The sequence below is a fragment of the Saccopteryx bilineata genome, chromosome 5 (genome assembly GCF_036850765.1).
Source record: "Saccopteryx bilineata isolate mSacBil1 chromosome 5, mSacBil1_pri_phased_curated, whole genome shotgun sequence".
In the NCBI taxonomy this organism is placed as follows: domain Eukaryota; kingdom Metazoa; phylum Chordata; class Mammalia; order Chiroptera; family Emballonuridae; genus Saccopteryx; species Saccopteryx bilineata.
The window spans coordinates 256321463-256344995 of NC_089494.1; the positions used below are offsets into that span (position 1 = coordinate 256321463).

The following is a 23533-nucleotide window of genomic DNA, read 5'->3' on the forward strand; positions in this document are numbered from 1 at the left end:
AGTTGAGTCCCATTCAGATTTCCCTGCTAGGGAGGGCCCTGAGGGGCAACTGGATTTGAAATACCCTTACTTAGATTGTTAATAACTTGCAATAGTTTGAATTAACTCATAGTAAACAACTTTTCATATCAATAAGCTGGTTATCTAATTTTCAGTACCTCCCCCAGGGAAAACTAATGTTAACTGGAAAAATTACTTATACTGATGTTTGTTTTTTAAATGCGTTTTAGCATGTTTTCTTCACTGTGGGTTTCATTGTGCAGTTTCACAAAGTGTCTTATAAAATAGCACAGCTCCAGGGAAAAGACCCAGCTGATGAGAAATTACAAATCCCTGAGCTTGCCCATTTCCAGTTGCTCCTTTTGCTCCCTAACACGTTCAGTTCCCGGACACAGCTTCTTCCTTTCCCTGTTGCCATTCAAAAAGATAGGCACAGCCTTTGGTACACGATGTTTGCCCTCAAGACAGAGAAAATGAGATAAATCCATTCCTACAACGGAATGCCTAAAGAAACAAAAATTTAGGTGTTTTTCCCTTCTGGCTCCTGTTGAGTTAAAGGCATGGGCAATAAGCCAATAAACGCAGCTAGACAGCAAGTGGGAGCTGACACACAAAAATAATAAAACCCTACTTCCTTCTTGATAATCAATAAATAGGGATAGGGTAGGTTTACACTATAAAAGATCAGAGAGTAACAGAATTTGAACTGTATGCAACCTTATAGAAGCCATAACATTTTTGGTATCTTTTGATATTCAAAATGATTCTCATGATTTGAGCAGAGAATTTATTTTTGGTGGATTAAGGTTCAGTTTTGGCCAAGGAATACGCCAAACAGAGTTTTATGGAGGTTGGTCAGAGGCATGTTTACAAATGTAATCCGGAGAACTGTTTTTTAGAAGGAGGATGAGTATGTTCCAAAGGCAATCAGTTCCTCCTTTCAGGGAAGGACTGAGGGTAATGACTGCGCCGCAGCTGCGGGGCTCAGTCCATCTTGGCCCCTTAGTGCCACTCTGCCCTGCGGTCAGACTGTCAGGGGCCGGCTGTCCTTAGCATGCTGCAGAGAAAACAGCCACTCTGTTCTTAACTTGCTGCGATTTTGCAACCAGTTACTAACTAGTGTCAACAAATCCTCAGGGTGTTTTCAGGAATGAACACGAACTCGATTTTGGTCTTTGCAGGTCCTTTACATCTGGTTCTCAAGTCTAGGTCTAGGAGAGTTTGTAGATAGCTAATGTTCGAGGCGGAATTAGCCTTCCTTTTCCTTATCAAGAGGGTTTCAGTGACCCGTGAGTTCTGAGGTTGGCATATGGGAAACGGACTTGCCACGGTCCCCTCCAATGGAGCGCGCAGCAACCACGTGGGAAGTGGTGGCAAAGGTCCCCGATTCTTCCAGGACCATCTGCACTTCCGCGACACCTGTGGCAGGTGGGCTGACCCTGCGCTTGGTGCCGAATCAACGGCCACAGCTGCAAAGGACGATCCGCCCCAAGCACAGCAGACACCCAGGTGATGGAGCAAAGGCACAGCGGCGGCCAAGAGCCGTATCCTAACCCTAACCCGAAGGACAGTGTGGTGTGTCCCGGGCGCGTGCAAAGCACAAAACACCCCGCTACTTGCGCTGAGTCCCGAGGGCCGTCGCTCCCTCCGCGCCCCCACCTGTTGGACAGCGTCCCTGAGTTCCTTTTTGCCCAAGTACTTTGGAAACGGTCAACGGAAACCCAGAGCCCGGGGAATGTGACGGCTGACCATAACTATGCAGCAGGGATGGATCCCAAACAGCGGACACACGGGGCCGGGCCTGGCGGGGGTCGGGGAAGTGGAGCCCGGCCCTCGCCGCCGTGGTCGCGCGGCCGGTGCCAAGACCCGGCGGGCGGCGCCGACGCACTCCGGGCACCGAGCCTGCAAAAGGGGCCCCGAGCGCGCTGCCGGACACCCCGCAGACGGCGGGCAGCGCGCGCAGCGGCCGCCGCCCCGGGGCTCCTTTGCCGACCCTCCCGCAGCCGCCGCCGCCGCGCCCGAGCCGTTCCCGCCGGGCCCCGGCCCCGAGCCCCGGAGGCGCCCGCCGTCCCCAGCCGCGCGGCCCGGCGGCATGGAGCCCGGCGCGGCGCCCCAGCCGGCGGAGCCCGCGCGCCACGGCGAGGTCCGGAAGAAAATGGCGGCGGCCGTGGCGGCGGCGGCGGCCTCGCACGCACCGCTGACGCCAAAGGCGCGCGCCGGCAGACGGCCCGCGGATGGCAGCGGCGGCGGCGGCGGCCCGGGCTCCGGCGAGGGGCGGGGCGAGGCGGGGCGGGGGCCGGCCGGAGGCGGAGGCCCGGCGGGCGGCTGGAGGGAGGCGGCGGGGTTAGTTCGCTCTCGGAACATGGCGGGCGTCGGCGACTCGGCCGCCCCGGGGGAAGGCGGCCGTGGCGGCGCGGACGGCCCGGAGCGGGCAGGCCGCGGGCAGGCGGAGCAGCCGGGCGGCGCCGGGCACGGACCCCCGCCGGCGCCTCAGCACACGGAGACGCTGGGCTTCTACGAGAGCGACCGGCGGCGGGAGCGGCGCCGCAGCCGCGCAGGTGAGGCGGCGGGCGGCGGGCGGGCGGCGCTAGGCCGCGGGGCCGGGGACTCCGGGCTGCGATCCCCGCCGCCCCGCGGGCCGCCCGGGCTGTGGGTGCGCGGGGTCGCCGCCCCCCGACGCCGCCGCGCCGCTGACAGCTCCGGGGCGGGGCCCGCGCGGCGCCGAGCCCCCGCAGGTGTGTCCGGAGCGGGGGCTGCGGCCGGGGAGTCGGCGCAGGATCGCCCCAGCGCCCTCCCGAGGTCCTTAGAAAGGAGCCCCGGGCTCCCGCACGCCCTGGTGCCGTCGGCGAGCATCCCGGGGCTCGGGGAGCTCAGATCTGACAAGCTCCGGGCTGATGTAATGATCACGCCAAGGTGACTTCTGTTGTGTATTTTCAGCGAACTTGAGCCATAGAGACCTGTTAACTTGCCCTGCACAGTGCTTCCCGCAGCCGCCCCTACCAGTGTGGTAATGACCGTGGAGTTCAGGACTTTTGCACAGAAGTATTTAGCACTCCTCAAAATATAACCTGTGAACTTTTCCTAAACCGAAACTTATGCCACTAAAAAAAGAAAAAACCCAAGAAAAAAAAAATAATGGCTGCAGAAAGCCTACTTTCCATGATGAGTTTTAAGCATATTGTTCTATTTCTCTCAGCTATTGGAGTTTATTCTTTTCAAACCGTATTTTGAACTTTCATTTGTACTTATATTGCTGTTGTGTATGAGCCTTAAAAGGTAAAAACCAAGATTTTGAGATGTATGTTTAATCGAATGTAGAGGGATCACAACATACTTTAGATTTATGAACAGCGACCAAACCATTAAATTTCTCCCCCACTCCCCAAAATTGCTTATGGTGCACATAATAGCTTTATTAGCTGTTATTTTTTGCAGTGCATGCAAGTAAATGTTTAAGTCATAATAAGGCTTATGCATTGATTGTGCGGAGTGTTGAAAATGTAGTAGTGCTTAAATATTCAAAGGGCAGTCAAGGTCCTGATTGATTTACTATTTTGCAGAAGTAAACATAGATTAGATTTTGAAGAGGTCCCCACATCTTTGGAAAATCAAGTATGGACTGTGCCGTCTTAACTGTTTGGTTTGGTTTAGTTGTCAAACATTTGCTCGCAAGTTTTGAATTGGCAGGGTCTCAGTAAGACAAGGTATTAAATCTCTCAGCTGTCTGTTGACTTATTTAGACTTCAATATTTAGATGCAAATAGAAGCAAATGTAGCTAGAAATCACTATAATATCTTTAAACTATTTCTGAGTTTTGGGAAAGCCAACATTATAAAAGCTTTTTTATTCTTTCTTTCTTTCTTTCTTTTTTTTTTTTTTTTTTTGTATGCACAGAAAATGAAGTTGTCAGGAGCCTTCTGATGAGCCCAAATGTTGGGTTTTTGGGGTAGCCTCTAACACCCTCTCCCTGACCCTTCCTGATTGGGTCTGGATACGAGGTGCCATGGACTTCATAGACTTTATCACCCCACAAACCCCTTCTTCATCCACATGGGATACTGAGCAGGGTTTACTTAACATGTGTGAAGCTGGGCTTTTACCTCATAGTTGCAAGAAGTCATTTTCAGGGAGACAAATCCAGCCATAGTTGTTCGGGTATTCCTCACTGTTTCCCAAATTCCATGAGTTGTTTGTGAGGAGAGATGCCAGTGACAACACTTGGCGATCGATCGGTCTTAGGTGAGGATCCCAGGAATTTTTCAGCTGGAGTCACCAGTCAGTGGTGTTCCGTCAGGGCCACCGCGAGGGCCCCCTTATTCTTCCCTGCAGTGTCTGTCTGTCTGTCTATGTTGTGATTGTCACACAGCTCTTGCCGCTGTCTGTGACCAGCCTCGAACTCGGATGCTGCATTGGTCAGAAGCAGGGAAGACAGGATTTTTTCAGCCAATTTTAAATGCCCAGGCTGCTGCGTGGCTTCGGTGTTCGTCCTGACCCTCCAGCCTAGCTCCTTTCCACTGCTCTGTAACCTTTCCTTCCTCTTCTGTCCGGAGTTTAGAAACGGCCCTAGGGGCTGGCCTGGGGTGCTCAGAGAGCCCGTGAGTGGGGCTGGCCTGGGGTGCTCAGAGAGCCCGTGAGTGGGGCTGGCCTGGGGTGCTCAGAGAGCCCGTGAGTGGGGCTGGCCTGGGGTGCTCAGAGAGCCCGTGAGTGGGGCTGGCCTGGGGTGCTCAGAGAGCCCGTGAGTGGGGCTGGCCTGGGGTGCTCAGAGAGCCCGTGAGTGGGGCTGGCCTGGGGTGCTCAGAGAGCCCGTGAGTGGGGCTGGCCTGGGGTGCTCAGAGAGCCCGTGAGTGGGGCTGGCCTGGGGTGCTCAGAGAGCCTGTGAGTGGGACCACACAGCATCACGTGAGAAGCATTTCTCCCTGAATCCACCGTCTCCCAACTGAGAAGCTTGCACTTAAGATGTTACTGGTCCATTTTTTATATATTCTGGTGCTGCCTCTGATAGTCCATCTCCCCAAATTAGAGCAGCCTTTGTCTTTTCTTTGGTGTCTTGGTAGCCTAACCAAAGTCCCTGTTAGCCTTTCTCCCAAGGAATTCAGGGCTCTTATAAATAAGACATTTGTTGGCCTATCCTAAGAGCCTAGGATTCCATAAATTAATATACAGAGTAGGTGCTGCCTTTGTCACTTACGCATTTAGAAGATACACATTAATACTAGTTAGTGTATACACAGCTGTATTTGCCGTTCACATATACCCACATTAGCTTTCTTTTTGTTCCTCTTTTCAAACTCTTCTAATCACTGGGTTCTCTGAACTTCCTTTTCGACTTATATGTTGCCTGGTATTGGACTGAAACTTTTCTCAGGCACTAATACTTGTATCTTAACATAGCTAAAAGTTGATATCCCATTTCTCATTCCTCTTTCCATTCTGTCTCTCACTCAGAGTGGTCATTGTGTATTCCAGTGTGGCCTCATGCGGTCACCAATCTTGGACTCAGGGTATAGTGGTCGTCGGAAACTGCAGATTCATCTCATCTGTCTTTTTACCTACTCTTAAAAATACTCCAAATTTCTATTGTCCTTTTTGACCTAAGACCAAAGAATAAGTACATCTTACCATGTTTTTGTGCTTGTTCCCCGCTTGACTCCTCTGTAAAAGTTCTAACTGGGAGAGTTTCTTTATAGCCATATTCCCACTTAGGAATCTAGATCTAGCAAGTCAGCCTTGGACTGAGAATTAGGCAATCTGTTTTTGGCTCAGTATGGTTGTTGAATTGTTTTGTAGACTCTACGCTTGCCTAACGCATTTGCCTGTTTCATAACTTCACTACTAAACAGTATCTAAAGTATATAAGTTGGCTGCAGTGACCGTGGGACTTAGCAGTGGAAGACTTGGTGTAGAAGAAGTAAATATAACATGTATTGGTGAGGACGAAACAATACCTATATAGTGCAGGCGTTGCAGTATGCGTAGGGATGGGTACTGCTTATAAAACTAGAGCCTGAAGTAAGGGGTAAGGTATGAGTGGACAGAATGGTTTCTAATCATAAAAGAACTGGGGGGCCCATTCTGTCCCTTCTTTTAAATGGTGACTCTTCACTTCTGCAGCTTATGCTTGTTGTCCGTCTGTTTAGCTTCACTTTTCTGCCCTTACTCATTCTAGACCTCTTCCTTCACCTTCATAAGAATGAGAAGAGGCAGGATGAAAGAACAAACCCCAGAAAGGCCAACTGATCCCCTTTTTAGGAACTCCCACAAAAATTTCGAGTGGGACAGAGGCTTTTACTGTTTATATTCCCTATGTCTTATATCTTGTGTAATTGAAAACTGAAGTTCTTCTTACAAATAACATATTTTTATTAAAATGTTTTTAGTTAACCTGGTGCTCCTCCTCCAGAGAATATCTTACTTAGTATCACTGTGGCCCCAGAATTATCCTAACCGATGATCTAAGGCTGTGATTCTGAAATTACGCTCTAGAATGAATACTTGATTTCTCATTTACAAAGGAAAAATAAGAGGAACTGTAAAACTGGCTAGGAAATGACTTGGTGGGGGGGGGGGGGCACAACCCTGACACAAATAAAGTAAAACTGACTTCTGACCAACTACTGCTCTGCCTTTAAAACTCGCACTTGCTTCACCGAGGTAATACATGTAAACAAGCAAGCAGCGAGAAGTTAATCATTTTGGTCTTTGACCAGTTCGATATCTTGGCCTTTTAAAATATTTAACTTCAGTCCTAGCAGCTCATTTGGGGCCCAGTTTGAGAAAGTTTGCATAAAAGAGGCCTTTGGAAAGACTATATGGCATTGATTGTTAGAATAATGATATTACATATTTATGAAGAGTCTATCTGTTCTTTACTTCCCTAAATATAAATAGTTTGAGGGTCTGACTTCAGAAGGCAGAATTGCTGTTGTATTGTTTCCTGGTTAGTCTTATACAACAGTGTGCCTCTATATTGTGTAATAAACTCATATTTAATATTTTAGTGTACCCTTAGTGAAGTTTATTGAAGTTTTACATTAGTTAAGACAGTGGAGGTTTGCATGTTTTATACTATTTTCCTAACAGTTAACCAATATTACTTTCCAATTTTTTTATAGTGCTATTTTGAGAAAAGTATATTTAGACATACTACTGAACATATAAATATGTTTGTGATTAGTCATTACTTTAATTAATGGTTTTCTGTCCTGGTTTCTTATTTCTAAAACATGTAATTGCAGTAGATACCTAACTAAACATAATAGTTCTTTTAGGGATGAGGAAGAAGCAATTTTTACTATACTTATCAATTTCAGATATTGAATCATAGCATTTCTGTGGTAGGAGGTGAATATTGATTAAAAATACCCTAGGTGATTGATTTGGATTTATGATTGGTATTATTTATGTTAAGTATTTACGGTTGATAAAACTTGTTTTTCCAATGTAGAAGCACTTGTTTATATTAAGTAGTAAAATACTTGTATTTTTAAAACTTTTTCTTATTTATTGATTTTTAGAGAGAGAGAAAGGGTGAGGGAGAGAGAGAGACATCGGTTGTTATTCCACCCATTCATGCTGTCATTGGTTGATTCTTTTTTTTTTCCTTCTTTTCTACGTGAGAGGAGAGGAGATAGACACACTCCCGCATGCTCCCCACCCGGGATCCACCCAGCAGCCCCCACCTGGGCCTGACACCCTGCCCATCGGGGCCATGCTCGCAACCGATCTATTTTTAGCACCTGAGGTGGAGGCTCCACAGAGCCATCGTCAGTATTGAGGACCGATCGCTCAAAGCAAGGGAGCCATGGCTGCAGGAGGCAAATAAAGAGAGAGAGAGAGAGAGAGAGAGAGAGAGAGAGAGAGAGAGAGAGAAAACTGGAAAAGGGAGGGGTGGAGAAGCAGATGGTTGCTTCTCCTGTGTGCCCTGACCGGGAATTGAACCCAGGACATCCACACATGGGGCTGATGCTCTACCACTGAGCCAACCGGCGAGGGTCATTGGTTGATTCTTGTATGTGCCCTGACTGGGGATTGAACCCATAACCTCATGACATCAGAATGAGGCTCTAATCAACTGAGCTACCCAACCAGAGCAATATTTGTACTTTTAAAAGACTTTTACTGAATGATATTTCTGCTTGGTAAGAATTGAATAAATGACTAAAATTGGTTGGCATCTAAAAAGTTAAGTCAGTGCTAGGGAAATAAACATATTCTTTTCTTTTGGAAAAGAATTGCTCTTAAAATATAAAGATATGTTTGTCATAACAGATGAGAGTGACAGTTTAGCTCAGAAGAAAGAAAATACCACCACAGTAAGGAGAAAGCGAGGTACCCTTAGCTAGCAGGATGCTTGAAGAGTGGTACCCGCAGGGTAAAGAGCAGTACCTTCCTGAATAATTAGGCAACCACACGGTATCAAAGGACAAGCAAGTTCAGGTAAGTCTGTAGAAAGTTAAAAACAATGTTTAAAGAAACAAAAACACTGAGACAGAGCTACAGTTTGAAACAGAAGGTTAAGTTACATCCTGCAAAACATGTCCATGGCCAGAGAAAGGTGGGAGTGGACCTGACCCAGCAGCAGGCCCGGCTGACTCAGTGGCTCAGGACTCAGGGCTGCAGGCGCCCCTTCATCCGAGGAGGAGTCACAGACTTTCTGATGGGTGGAAGCCAGAGCCATGCTAGCCTGTCTTCTCGTCAGATTGTCAGATGAGAGCTGATAATTATGGTATAGGGCAGACAGGATGCAGGGCTTGGAGTTCAAAGATCTAGGTTCTATTCCCTGTCGTTCCCTTAACTTTTAGTGACTTTGGACCAGTCTTGTGAGCCGCAGTTTCTTCATTTGTAAAACGTGAACACCATTATCTGCTCTCTTCAACTCCCAGAATTGTGAGAATTTTATGAAGCAGTATGTACAAGACCTCCTTAAACTGTCTCTTGCCATAAAGAGGGAAGATCCTAATCCCTTAAATAGGGCTAGTTCTCCAGGAGCAGGGGAGAAGGAAGTAACATAAAGCTTTTCAGGAAGAGAAAGCTTTTGAAATAGTTCACCCTGTGAAACGTGGTTCTTTTGTTAGTATTGCTTTAATTGTCCGGTAAAACCCTTCCCTAGCCCATTAGGGTGGTGCTAATTGTGCACAAACACACGCTTAGATTCAGAACCCACTGGGGACTGGATATCGAGAAGGTTCAGATGCAGGGCACCTGCTTTCAGAAAGATCTGGGCTGGAAGGAAGCTGACAAGTTAACTGCACCTTTTCAGAAGCAAACCCTGGGCTGTGGGAGCAAAGAAGAGGGAGGGTGGGGGAGTCCGGCTCTCCAGAGGGCACAGTGGCTGTTTACAGAAGCCCTTGAGACTGCAATAGTCACAAAAATCTAGTGCCCAGAGCACACGCTTTGGGGATAGACTGCTTGACTTTGAGTTCTGGCTCTGCCACTTGCTTCCTGTGTGAAGCTGGAGGCCTCGTGACCCTTCTGTGCCTTGCTTTTATCATTCGCTTTTTAAGCGCTTACTTTAAAATTCCCTATTGTGGAATGTAAATTGGTGTTTGTAACTAAAACTCTTGCATTTCTAGAGGTGGAATCCTGACACAATATTGTTTTTTACTTATAGTTAAAATACTTTCATAGGTTTATATTGTAAAACTGTTTCACAGAAAAGTAATTACATAGGTTATATAGTTTGTGAAACATACTTGTCAGATTACCTTTGTCCGTGAAAACAGGATTGCAGAAGTAGCATCAATCAATAACATTAGGTAACTGCCAGCTAGAACTGGTTAATGTACAGATCTTGTGAAATTAATAGGAAGTCGTTCAAGACATTGTGACATGCTTTGTGATTTTCACATACTTTCATGTGTGTCCCGTCAGTCCTTCAGCCATCCGACGTTGAAGGCAAGCAGGTAGCAGGTGTTACAAAACAGCCCTAAGCCTCAGTTCGTCCTCTGTGGAGTGGAGACTGTGACTTGAGCAGGGTCACAGGACTAGTGTGTGGCAGGCTGGCCCAGGACTCCTTCCTCTAGTTTCTGACCCGTGCTTTTTCCTGTGGATCATGACAAAACTCATCGTGCTGAGAGCTCAGGCATGTGCCGTCATCAAGGGGAACGCCATTGTGGAGTATAGCTTTTTCAATCTTGGAGTGGAATTTGCTTTTTTAGATTTAAAATTGTGCCATAACCTTTTTTCTGTATCTCCTCAACATGGTGACATACTAGCAGGCTGCCCAGCTTCCCTCCCTACACTACAGTGGACAGTGCGAGTCCACAGTGGAGGTCCGCGCACCTCTTGGGTGACCCTTGGCAGTCACCTAGATGCACACGGAGCAGAAGGTGCTCCTGTAGAAGGTGCTCCTGTTCGCTCCTGTGTGCAGTGAGGCGCCAGGAGCCTCTCACCTGCGCCTGCCTGCCTGTCTACGCCCCGGGCTCCGCACAGCTGTCTTTGTGGTGGGCCCTTTCTCAAGGATCTGCTCTTCTCTGCCTTTACCTCTGCTGATTTCTGGTTCTGGTTCTGTTCTCTGCCACACATCTCCCACCCTCCTTCCTTGTCTCTGACCCGTATATTATTTTAGCAAGCATTTGCTGAGCACCTATGATGTGCAGTGCCCCGAGGATGCCAAAGTAAAGGAGAACACGGGACAAGGAAAGGGGCGTGGTGGGGCGCAGGGGAGCACAGGCAGGGTGGTGCTGTGGGAACTGGGTGGGTCCCCCTTGGGCCCTGGGGCATGTCCCCAGAGCAGGCCGCGTCTGTGCATGCTCACTTGGAGAAAGCAGGCAGCGGATTCTCGGGCCAGTGAACAGTGAGCCAACTGACATGTTCGCAAGAAATGAAAAGTAGGGTAACTGGAGGTCTGTGACCTAGAGGCCCAGGGCAGGCCCGGTGAGGCACGCCTGGAAAGGTAGCCAGTGGCCGAGCTGTAAGGGATCCGATGTCCTCGCTGCTGAGGTGTGGGGCCCGCCCCGAGGTAACGAGGTAACGAAGGCTGCCTACTACAGCGGGTGACCCTGGCGTGTGCTCGCCCGGAGGCCAGGCCAAGTGGGGCTGACAGGAGGCAGGACTGGAAGGAGGGCGTGGGTCAGGACTCTTCTGCAGCAGCTGGAGAGGGTGGGGGCCAAACGAGGCTGGAGTGTGGAAAGGAGGGGGAGACGTTCAGTGTTTCAGAGCAAGAATCAGCAGGCTTGGTGGGAGGAGAGAGGTACCATCAGAATCTGCCCTGAGCTTCCAGCACAGAACTGCCTGCTGCTGCCCTGAGCTGCAGCCGGGCAGCAGGCAAGGGGGCCTGGGACCCTGAGTTTGGTTCTGCAGGTTAAAGGTGTCGGGTTTCCAGGTGGAGTTGCCCAGGAGGCAGTTGGCAACGTGGGTCCAGGCTCAGGAGTCAAAGCTAAAGATACGGTGACTTTGTTTGGATGATGGTTAAACTGTCCAAGGCGAGTATGTAAAGGAAAAAAAGAAAAAGAGAAGGTAACAGGACGCCTCAGGGAACACCAGCCTCCGGCCTCCAAGGGTGACCAGCATTTTACTGGAACTTGGGTTTGCCGGTGTGAGTGGGCCAGCAGCCGTTTAACAGTGAGGTGGAGGGGGACACCCAGGAGCCACGGGACAGGCAAGGGGCCCTGAGAGAGGATGCCCGGCAGAGGGCTGGCAGGGAGCGGCGGGGAGGCCACGGGCGGAGGCTGCTCAGATTCCAGGGGCAGGACGCAGAGCTCAGTGGCATCAGCGACAGTTCTTGTAAGTGCAGTGTGTCCTGTGGCTTCTCAGTGTTTACACGAAGCAACTGGTATTGATATCTATCAGCCACTCCAGATGTGCTTTTCTTTCTAATTGGAAATCAGACTGAACGGAGAAGGAGTTTAATTTTTACTAGTTTTGGCTGTTCTCACTTGCAGCTCAGAGGGCTCTCTTTTCTCCCCTTCAAGCAGCAGATCGTGTTCAGGCTTTAGCCAGCCTACAACGTATTAGTTCCTAACCAAAAGTTTGACTCTACATTGCCTCGGTTACACTAAGGCCTTTTAACCGAAAAGCTGTTTGTACCTTCAGTAGAGTTCACATCTCCTGTGCATGGCTTCACCTGCCAGGGCACTGATTTGGCAAGCCCTGCGCTGGGCTGGAGCACGCAGACGTCTGTTTCTCCATCTGTTTCAATCCGCAGACACCTCTCATGGCATCACTGACTCTGGGTAGATTACAAACCCAGTATTTAAAGAAATGTGTGTGTGTAATTTTTTTTTTTTTGGTATAACATCTAAACATAAGCCACTTGACTTGATGCTCAGAGAACTAGCTGGAGGAAGTAAGGCGTGTGAGGCCCATCGACAGGTGGTGATGCTCAGAGAACTAGCTGGAGGAAGTAAGGCGTGCGAGGCCCATTGACAGGTGGTGATGCTCAGAGAACTAGCTGGAGGAAGTAAGGCGTGCGAGGCCCATTGACAGGTGGTGATGCTCAGAGAACTAGCTGGAGGAAGTAAGGCGTGCGAGGCCCATTGACAGGTGGTGATGCTCAGAGAACTAGCTGGAGGAAGTAAGGCGTGCGAGGCCCATTGACAGGTGGTGAGGCTGCCGCTCAGTCTTCCTAAGGGCCCTTCAAGGGTACTTTTGACTGTGTCATCTTTTCCCCATGCCTGCACACCTTAGCACTCACATAAGATGCAGATTATTCTGAGCTAAAGACAACTGAGACCCTGTGGACTCAATAGAAACTTCTACCTCGCCCCAACCCCCAACTATCTAGGAGAGTTTAAATTAGGGCCCCAGCCCGTGGTAAGTGTTACCATCAGAAGTAACCTTTTCCCTGCCTACATGCCAGGGCAAACTCAGAGTTACTGAACACTTGCAGCTCTGACACCTCCAGTGCCTGACATGAGCCCTAGTTTAGAGTGTCAGCTACACCCTGCATTCCCTTCTGTCTCCAAACCTCTCCCGTGTGTGTGCAGGGCTCCCACACATAGGAATATAATTGAATTTGGCCACTTTTTCCTAACAGGGTAAAGTTTCTTCCTCCCCCACACCAATCAGCATCGTGGTTGTAAGTGTTCACCTAAGGAATTAGCAGTCTTTAGACGCTTTTACAGGATCTCTGAGGCTGAACAAGTTACATGAGTATCTGTGTAGTTTACTCAGGGTAGTTCTTGGGCTGAAGCAATGCCTGGTAGTTGACTTGACTTCCTTTAAAAAATCAAGTATATACATATATCTATGTATATGCCTCCATTTTATATATATTCAATGTATACTCTTTTTACCTGCCTTCATAGTCCTGTGGAACCTGTAAGACCCATGACCGGGCTCTTGCAAAACCCTTTTCTGACTCCCTGGCACCTAGTGCTTGTCCTTCCGTTTTTCTGTGACAGTGGGATTTTTAATTTATACCACACAGAGCAGCAGTTTTCCCAACAGTCAATGCTAATGGTTTATGTGCAGTTTCTTTGGGCACAGAATTATAGATTCCTTTGTTTTATTCCCTCATTGTTTTGTATATGTATTACTACGTATGGCCCCAGCTAGCATGTAAGTTCCTTGATAAATACTGTTCTTTTGTTTTGTGTCATTTTCTTTCCTTGTAGAGCTTTCATTGTTGAGGTTCCTCAGTGCTGAACTAACGAGAGGGTACTTCCTTGAACATAATGAGGCCAAGTATACAGAAAGAAGAGAAAGAGTGTACACTTGTATGCGAATACCAAGAGAATTGGAAAAGGTACCTTTTTTTCTATTACCAGACATCATTCTGAAAGTTATGTCAATGTGTTAATCATACAAAAAAAAAAAAATAGTAGTGAACAGCTTGAGTTGACTTTTTAAATTATTGAAAATGATGTAATCATAAGTGATTAAATATATTCAGGGAGTAGAAATTCCCATACAGGAAGAGGCTTTAAAGAGTATTTTTTAGAGGAATAGCCAATTATTCTTGACTTTGCTTCTTATTACACTTACCTTGTTTTCGTTTCTGTCTCACCCAAATAGCTTTTCCCAAGGAATTAGTCTCCATTCACCCCTTTAGTTCTGTTCAGTTGTTTTACTAGAAGCAATTCTTTATTCCAAGCATGATAAATTCTTAATTTCAGCTTTTTTTAAAGTTTCAGTTTCTCAGTGAGCCCTCATACTTAAAAACGCAAACGACAGCCTCTTCAAGAAAAAGATGATTGCTTTAACATGCGTCACAGAAAAGACCTCCCAGGTCAGCGCAGTGGCAGCAGCACTGAGTCCTCACACACCGTGCCCCTCCCTTGTGTGTCAGTCTGCTAGGACCTGTCACCTGTGTCCGGAAGGCCACTCTTTCCTCCGCATGGCTGGCGCTGGCGACTCTGAGCACTTGCTCAAAGGAAAGAATTAAGAAATAATTTGGCTTTAACTATATTAAAACATGTTTGCATAGTTTTATAGTAACATAAAACTTACAGTATTTCGGTCACTTCCTTAGAATCCTACCTTCCATTAGAGTGTCTTGTCAGAGAAGAGTGTCGTTGATTTGCTTTATCGTGGATTATAATGGCGGGAGGCAGGACGGACCCTGAGAAGTCAGGCTCAGCTGGTTTGGCTGATGTTCTGTTATTTCTGACAGTCCGTCAGTTTGGGAGAAGGACCAGGGTCAGATGCAGAGTGATTACTTGAGACCTGTTGCTTCACCTAGGTTCTCGGTGGCGTGGCGCGTGCGGGAGTCTCAGGGGCTCCACCTGGGGTGAGGCGCAGAGCGTGGGGAGAGCACAGCCTGGCGCCCAGGAGACCAGGCACTGAGTGTGCTCAGCTGGTCCTGCCTGTGTTCTCCGGGAGCTGTAGGGGTCAGAGCAGGGACCAAGGGACTGGGATATTGAGGGGAGTGCGTGGGGCGCTCTGCAGCCCCTCCCCCAGGCGGCACCTTATTTTGTATATTGGAGTTTAAGATTTTGTTGGATCAGGGCAGTAGTGTTTCTTCTGCTTGCAAAAAGAAATAAAAAATTAAACTAGTTTTTGTATCTTTCTTAAAACATAGTGAGCTGTGAGATGACGTGTGAGGCATACTACTGAGGCAGCCGGAGGGAGGGTCCCCGGGGCCTGTGTTCTTGTACAGGGCAGCGCGGGCCAGCCCCATCAGTGTTAGCCCTGGTCTCCTCAGGGAGCGGCTTCTGTCCCCCGCTGTGAGCAATTCTGGACTTCTGTTTTTCCCTGGGGACACAGGGATTTGCCTGAAACCCGCAGCCGAACCGTGGACACAGCTGGGGACTGCTTCAAAGCCGGAGGTGTCTGTCCGTCTGACCCTTTTTATCACCCCCCCTGTGACAAAAATAACGAGCAGTGGCAGCATCCTTTTATAATTCTGCCCCTTCATCAGAGGCAGGTTCAATACACAGGTCATTTTCTCTTCTTTATTAGCAACATTGAACTAACAAGTTTCTGAGTTTAGATTTCTCACAGACTCTTGTAAGCATTTCATGTTTGTTATTGTGAGTATTAAGGTGTCTTCTGGGGAGAATGCCTACAGATCTTGATAATCAGTGTTTTTCAAACTGTGGTCCATTACAGGACCAATGATGAGGAAACCGTATAAGTTGTAATCAATTAAGATTTTTTTTTTTTTAAGAGAAGAACAGGAAACTATTGGAGTGCATTGCCCATACGAGGGATGTTTTCTCATGACACTTCATTCGCATTCGTGTGTGTGAAGTGAATATTGTCAGGAAAGTCGAGTTGCCCCTGGACATGCACAGTTGTCATCATTTTCTAACCCTGTTTCTGGTGAAAGGGGGCTTTGGCTTTCGGCCTAGTGGGGAAAATTTGAATGAGCCTCTTAGCAGCACTATGGAAGCTTGACTGCTGGAATACTCGAAAGAAAGTCATGTATTTCAATTTAGCGCTATTCTTCATTTGTAAGAGAGTGAAGCCTAGAGGAAAGATGGATTTCAGTTCAGTTCCAGGCCGATGTGGCTCACCCCAGCACCAATCACCCTGATCCCCTGAGGCCTTGAACTTGTGTGAGTATTGTTTACTGCAGGCTTTCCTTACCGGGTGGGAGGCTATCTACACATTCATGTCAATCTGAATTATTTTACTGGTTTCCTTGGTGTTTATGTTGTCTATTCTAATACATAATAACTTATTCATTTTTGTTCTTGTTTTCAGTAAATGTTATGACATTTTCACCAAACCTTTTGAAGGAGAGAAACTTGATAATTATAGAGCACTTTGCTTCTGTAAGGGTTGCAAATACTATAAAACATGTAATTAGCGTTTACAAAGTTAAGAGAAAGGTCAGTTCAGTGTGTTTTATTGAACCTCTTTACCAGTGTAAAAAAATCCCAGATTTTTGTCCAAGGGCTAATTTTGTCATCTGTGTGAATCTAAAACTGCAGGAAATAGTTTTAAATAAATGCTCATCACAGTCTTTTCTAAAATTATCTGATATATAAAATATATATAAATGTATATATAAATTTATATATAACTACACACACACACTAATTTAAAGGACCAGAGATCACTTACTCATTTCTTTTCCCTGTCTTTGTTTTGAATACTTACTATGTCTTGGTACTTTTACCGTGTGGAAGTACAGAGATAAAGCTAAGACTTGCCAAGGTAATGGCCAGGTGATGAGAAAATGAGGTGGATGTTGTGTGTGCGTTGTAGGCGTGTGTGTGCACGCACGGGGGAGTGCATGTGCTAGGAAGAGCGGGGTGGGGGGTTGCTAGGTACATGTAGAAGGACAGGTGCACTGGCAGGCTGGCTGGGTCCAGGCTGTTCTCAGTGGTTAGGCTCAGGGGTATGGCCTGGCTTTGGGAGGGACCTTTGAAAATAGGTTTCTTAGGAACACTTTTAGTTGTGCATATACAGAACACGTAACAGTTAGCTATGTATGTAACAGAATACCTACCAGTGCCTTAAACAAATGAGACTTTTGTAAAACAGATTCAGAGGAAAGAGATCTCAGCTGTTCCAGCAGATTACTGAAGCCAGCATGGACTCAGCCTTTTCTCTCTCTCTAGTTTGCCATCGTTGGCAAATTGGCTTTTGGTCCTCTTGCTTGTTGCCTTTTAATGAAAGAGGACAGCTGCCACCTCGGGCAGCACACCTGCATTAGAACCAGAAAGGAGGGAAGATGGACAGTGCCCCTTTCTGACTGTCCCTTCTGTAAAGGTTTAAACGCTTTCCCGGAATGCCCGTTATACTTCCTTCTGCTTATGTCTCTTTAGCCAAATGGAGTTATGCAGCCGTCCACAGCTGCACAGGGCCCGTGGTATTGTGCTTTTCCAACAGAAGGAGAAACAGATTGAGAGGTAATTGGATTGGCCACCCCTCAGAGCTGAGCTTCTGAAAAATTAGTATAGTAATGTTCAACATGGATTAAAGATAAGATCTCAGGATCTGTCCGTGTGCATGATCTCTCCTCCAATTAACTATAAGTAAAGTATCGATTCACCTCTGAGAAATTTATTCCTCATGTTAAATACATGTCTGATGTAGGTTGTAATTATTATGAAGCCGTTTATCAAAATTACTTCTTTTCTGTGGTTATATATATTTGTGTAACCTTGCCTCTCATAAAAGTAAAAATGGTGAGAATACTTTTCTGACTTTTTCTACATTGTAATTCTATATTTTTCCATACCCTTATTTCAGTGTTACCATGCTTTTCCTGAATACATAAGTATTGTCGTAGGTATAGAATATTGTTATTTTTAGGCATCGACTATTGTTGTTATTGACACAGAAAGGGAATGTTTGGGGTCAAGGGTCAACACCGCTACTTCTCATCTCAGGTCTGCAGGTCGTAGCGAGTGGCCTGATCAAGGCCTTGGACCGTGTCTGGCTTTGACCTCATCTGAGATTAGAAGGTTGGACGAGGGCATCTCAGGAGGGCGGATAGTCCGCAGATGAGTTGGCATGTGAGGAACAGGAGAAATGGGAGCAAAAGGAAAGATCTAGAATGTGAAATGTTACATAATAGTGGGGTAACTCAGTTCTGCTTGTTTTTTGAGGGTCAGAGAGGGAAGGTGACATCGAGGAAACATAATTCAAACCGTTCCTTTCAAAGTAAGGAGCTTCATCAGAATGTCATAGGAAGTCTTTTGCTGTCTCTCGCCATGAGGTGCCTGTTAAAGTGCAGTCATAGTCGTTGTGTCACCCTTAGTCCTGTCACTCAGTCCTGGGATTTCATTGTGAAACTGATCGAGGGCCGACTTGGACCCATGGTGGTGGCAGTGATTTCTTGGGCATCCTGCTCGGTTTCTGATTTCTTGCAAACACGTTTGGGGCACCTGCCCTCTAAATTCTTCCTGTGATGTGGCCCTTGTCTGAGCCCCACCCTGACTGAGGTCCTGCGCTCAGCTGCTGAGAAGCAGGAAGGTGTGGGGTCGCACAGCTCAGACCCTCGCGGCCGCCGAGGAGAGTGGTGACGGCAGCTTCCCCGTCCCTCGCAGCCGCCTCACCTTGCTCAGCTCTAGGGCCCAGGGCCAGCCTGGCAGCAGCACCAGGAGCCCCCCCCCCCCAAGCAGGCTGGGAGCTGCCAGGCAGGCATCCAGAGCCTCCTTGGCCCAGTGGAGGCCCTGCTACCTGCTGGGCAGAAATGACCATCAGAGGGTCCGAGGACAGCCCAGCTAAGACTTGAGGCTCCTATCACTTTGGTGAATATATTTAAAAGACAATCTGTGGACCTAGCACTGTGGAGCTATCTTTATCTTTTTGATGAATCAGTAACTTATTTCTGTCACATTAGCTTTGGAAACAGTCTTAACCTCTTTTCTTCTCTCTTTCCATTTGCTGTATCAGCTCATTGTGACCCTCACTCAGACTAATTATTGTCCTTAACTTGTCTCTGCTTATTCTCAGTGTGCCATAATGCTGCTTACTGCTGATGGCCTAAACAGTCGGTTTGTGCCTATAATGGTAGCCTGCGGGCATTGCTAAGACCTCTGATCCTCAGTGTGGCTCAGATGTGCTGTGGACCCCAAGAGGACAGCCAGCCTCATGTCCATTCCAGCCTGGTCCTGCCTGGCCCTTGCAGCATGCCAAGTACTGGTCCCTGCCTCCAGGGTTATTGGGGGGCTTACATAAATTAATGTGGGTCACGTGCTTCCACTATAGCAATATTCAGACATGGGCTGGAATTCAGAGAAGCAAGAAAACCTCAAGGCCTCCCCATGTGTGTAGTGAAAGGGACCAGAATTTTGCCACCCCAGAATGTTGGGATATTGATGTGAAGCTGGATATTAAGAAACAAAAGACTCAGAACCTTTGACCTCCTCCCTTTCCTGCCAAGAGGTTCAGATGGAAGGGCCTTCTTCAGGAAGGGAATTTTAGCATACTCACGTTAGCATTAGGTAGGAAGGCTCCAGGCGGGCCTGACAGCTAGACGGCCCCCCACCCCGGCCATTGTTTCTGGGTTGTCTGATGAGAATTTGCCTGATATGTGTGTTCCACTCTTCCTCTGTAAAATGCCTGTTTCCTGTGAAATCTCCAGCCCCTTTGCCCCTAGTCCGTCATGGCACAGAAGCCTGAACCGCTCAGCACACGTTGGGTCTCATATCTTACAAAGCCCCAGCAGATACATTCGTAACCAACGCTGTGTGTTTTCTCCCCTGAATCTGCACCTGTTAGTTTGAATAGTAACCCAGCCAGAGGAACTTAGAGGTGGGAAGAAAAGTATGTTTTGAGCCCCACAATAGTCTTTCTGAATATTAAAATCTTCCATTGATTTATTTACCTCTAAAAAATTTATTCTGTGTGTTAAATATACGTCAGGCATTAGTTGTATTGATTGCCTAGCCTTTTATCAAAATGACTTTGTTTTCCATGGTTACGTTTGTTTTTGTAATCTTGCCTATCATAAAAGTACCGGATTTGTAGTAATCCCTTTGTTCATCATCTCTTAGAGTGTGTAGACCTCTTGGGGACATGAGTTTTTGAATGCAGGTCAATATTTTTTTTTTATTATGGGGTTTTCTTGAATCTGCAGTAATTGCTTGCAGAATCAGTCACCTGTAAACTTTCTTATTGATAACCCATTCTCCTTGACATTCTTGTAATCATGGATTCCTGTGTGTGGGTTTGTTGAGAACTTATAGAAAGTAGGACAAAATTTGTGCTCCTTAGTAACTAAGTAAAGTTGATGTCTGCCCCTTTTGTATAATAATTGCCTTCTGGTCACATAGCTCCTCACTCACATTGTACCTGTGCACACTCTTCTCTTTGTTTGGAATTCTGTACCTCCTTACTGCGCCTGGCAAAACCTAATGCCCCTCTTGTCTCCTCTGTGGGAGGTCCATGCTGGCTCATTGCCCCCCCCCCCCCCCCGCGAGCACATTCCCCATGCCACCCTCCACTGCCACCCACACACCACGGAGTCCTCCTCTCAGCCAGTGCTCACAGGGCACGTCACTCATCGGGCACTAACCACGTGGTCTGTGTCCAGCTCACTAGATTGTGAATTCCCTAGGGAAGGTGCCCTTCCTAATGGCCTCACCCTCCCATTGTAGAACTGAGCGAGACAGGGCCTTGGCTCTTGCAGGACCCAGAGCCAGAGCCATACAGACAGTGAGACCACGGGAGGGCGGGGACTGCCCTTTCCTGCTTTCCCCCTAACCCTCCAGACCCGCCGTCCTTGACAGCAGGCTCCTGGACTAGCTGGTGGCATCTGGTGGTCATGGTGGCAAGATGGTATTCGGAACTGTCAGAAATGAGGTGGGAATTCCAAGAAGCCTGTTTGAGAATCATTGTGTTTTCATTTTAGCCGTAGTATTTTATTTGTTTTGAAATTTCAAAGGGCATTAAATGGAGGGCGGGAGATTTTTATCAGAAAGGTGTTTGTCATAGATTTTTTTAAAGTTAAGAAACCTTGCTCTATTCTCCACAGAGAGAGGCTGGCATTTTTATTTATTTATTTGGAAGCTAGTATTTTTCAAATGACTAAGAACAATAGTAGTAGGTTCAAAGTTAAATGTGGTAAGAGCTGGTGTGAAAATTTTCACTAGCATGTGATCTTTGGTTGACATAGGGTTACAGAATTGTTGCCATTTTGTATTTTTCTTAACATTGAAATTCAAATGTTAAAACTTTGCTAACCTTGTTATTTTGTAAATAGATGTGGTGCCAAATCCATGGCGGGGTTAAGGCTGGAAGGATGAGTGACAGGTGGCCTTGGTAGAGTAGAGCTTCCGTTTTCGAAGCTGTGCCTTTGGCAGACCCTCCGGAGCCTGGCCCGCCTCTTCTGCTCATGAACTTGGGCACTTCCTTCCCTGAGCTTCTGCAGAGGGGAGCTGACGGCCTCGCACGCAGAGCCCCGCCCAGCACCTGGACAGTGCCCGGGATCGCCCTGTACCTGCAGCAGACCTCTGAAGGCCTCCAGACAGCGTGCCCTGAGAGACAGAAAGGCCAGTGGACATTCCTGTCCCTGTTTCCACGCCCACTATTTCTGTTATTTCAAAGAGGACTCCCAAGAACTGCCTTATGTATGCAGAGGGTTATTTTGAAATAATTATTTTTTGTGTGTGTGAATTTTTATAAATCTTTACCCCCAAAATGAATTTTGATTGAACAGCTGCAATTTGTAACTTCATGCCTTTCATTCATTTTTGTGCAAACCCTTCCCAGTGGCTGCAGTGCAGATGGGTCTGCAAAGCCCCTTGCAGCCTCCGTGAACATCTGCACACAGCTGTGGTGGCCGCGGGAGGGCTGAACCCCGCAGGCCTGCCTCTCCTGGAATCTCTTTTCAGACAGTGAGTTCTCACCCCCTGGTGGGGCATGAATTTCATGAGACCAGCATTGTTTTTAAAAAAGGAAATAGAAAATATCAGCCAGTATTTCACTGGAGTACAACTTAGTATTTACTTAGTAAAATGATACTAAGTATTTCACTTAGTATTATTTTAGTGAACCTTTCATTTTGGCTTTGTGTGTGTGCGTGTTTGTGTACTTCAGTGTGTATATAGTGAATTGCAGTGTAAAGCATATTTGTATCTGGGTTATGATTAGAATTTGAATCCTCTCCTTTGGGTGTTAAGCTTCTTTGCAAGACTTTGTTCTTCTTAAGACAGTGAGCATGTATTTTATGCAGCTGTCACAATCTCTGCGACATTAGGGCTGTGCGCTAAATGTTTAGGATGGGTCAGGAACCTATGGTTCCCGAGCCAGATGTGGCTCTTTTGATGGCTGCATCTTGCTCGCAGACAAATCTTTAATAAAAATAATAATAACGTTAAAAATATAAAACATTCTCATGTATTACAATCCATTCATTTCCTACCGCTTATGTTTGTGGTTGTGGGTGGCTGGAGCCAATCACAGCTGTCCTTTGGGACAACATCACATTTTTATTGGGGCCTGACCTGTGGTGGCGCAGTGGATAAAGTGTTGACCTGGAAATGCTGAGGTCACGGGTTCGAAACCCTGGGCTTGCCTGGTCAAGGCACATATGGGAGTTGATGCTTCCAGCTCCTCCCCCCTTCTCTCTCTCTGTCTCTCCACTTTCTCTCTCCCTCTCCTCTCTAAAATGAATTAAAAAAAAATTTTATTGGATAACGCGTAAAGTACACAGGTCATTGTATGGCTCTCACGGAATTACATTTTAAAATATGTGGCATTTATGGCTCTCTCAGCCAAAAAGGTTCTCAACCCCTGGTTTAGGAAAACAAAGTAGAACAAATCAAAGATTGTTAGCACTGGAAAGTTTTGCACAACACCTTGTGTAGCATTTTGTCTTCGGTCCCCAGGAAAATGGGAAAACCCAAAATCTCCAGTGTATGATTTCTTTTTGAGGTAGTATTTTCATACCTAGTATTTACTTTGAAATTTTAGGTGGTACTTCAAGGAGGACCAGAGATTTTTATGTTTCTCAAAAGGGAAACAGAGAGTGGGATGACACCTTTCTAATGACACCTCATATATTTCAGGAGAAATTTTCTTTAGCTGTTACTTAAGACTGCTTGAATATTTTATGGTTATTTGATCCAAATAGAAAGGAAAGAGTAATTGTCTATTTTATCAAGGTGCCATACAAATTAATCAGAGTGTGAAAGTCTACATTATTCCCATTAGTAATATACACTCAAAGCTTTTTATTCTTAACACATTTTCACAGCTAGCAATAAATGTGAATATGTAAACATTTTGTGCCTTTTGTAAGCTTGATTCATTAAATGCCCATTATTTTTGCGTTTTGTGACACCAGGCAAATTGGCAAAAAATGAGGTAGCCCAAAGGAAATTAGCGTAGCCCCTGTGCCTCGTAAAAGTAGTGGGTAAAACCTTTCCAAGCCTCCAGACTGGTTTCCTCGAGCGTGGTGGGGGGATGGTCGCTGCCGCGGAGAGCGTTGCAGGCTGGGTGGTGAGCCCTTCCCCCTGCCCGGAGGACCGCAGCGTGGGGCAGCTTTGCACAGCCTCCAGGTCCTGGGCCGCGGGGAGGCGCGACGCCAGGTTCACATCTGGCTGGGCACCAGGCTCCCCCACACCCGGCACAGGCTGTTTACCCCCTTTGGGCAAGGTGAATGCCATCGGGGTTGCATCTTGTTTGCTCTCTTAGGAAATTTTCATTTGTAAAGAATTTAGAAGAATGATATACCTAATGAGAAAG

At 47.0% G+C, this 23533-nt stretch overlaps 1 protein-coding gene across 1 annotated transcript in view; it reads left to right on the forward strand.

The window, feature by feature from the left end:
* Positions 1-228: 228 nt before the first annotated feature.
* The window catches only part of TAPT1 (transmembrane anterior posterior transformation 1), a 64679-nt gene continuing 41374 nt past the window's right edge, over positions 229-23533 (forward strand). The window contains exons 1-2 of the mRNA XM_066279170.1: positions 229-2558; positions 13558-13688. Coding sequence (XP_066135267.1) covers positions 1757-2558; positions 13558-13688 — 933 coding nt within the window. The 5' untranslated portion in view covers positions 229-1756. The remainder of the gene's footprint in view (positions 2559-13557; positions 13689-23533) is intronic.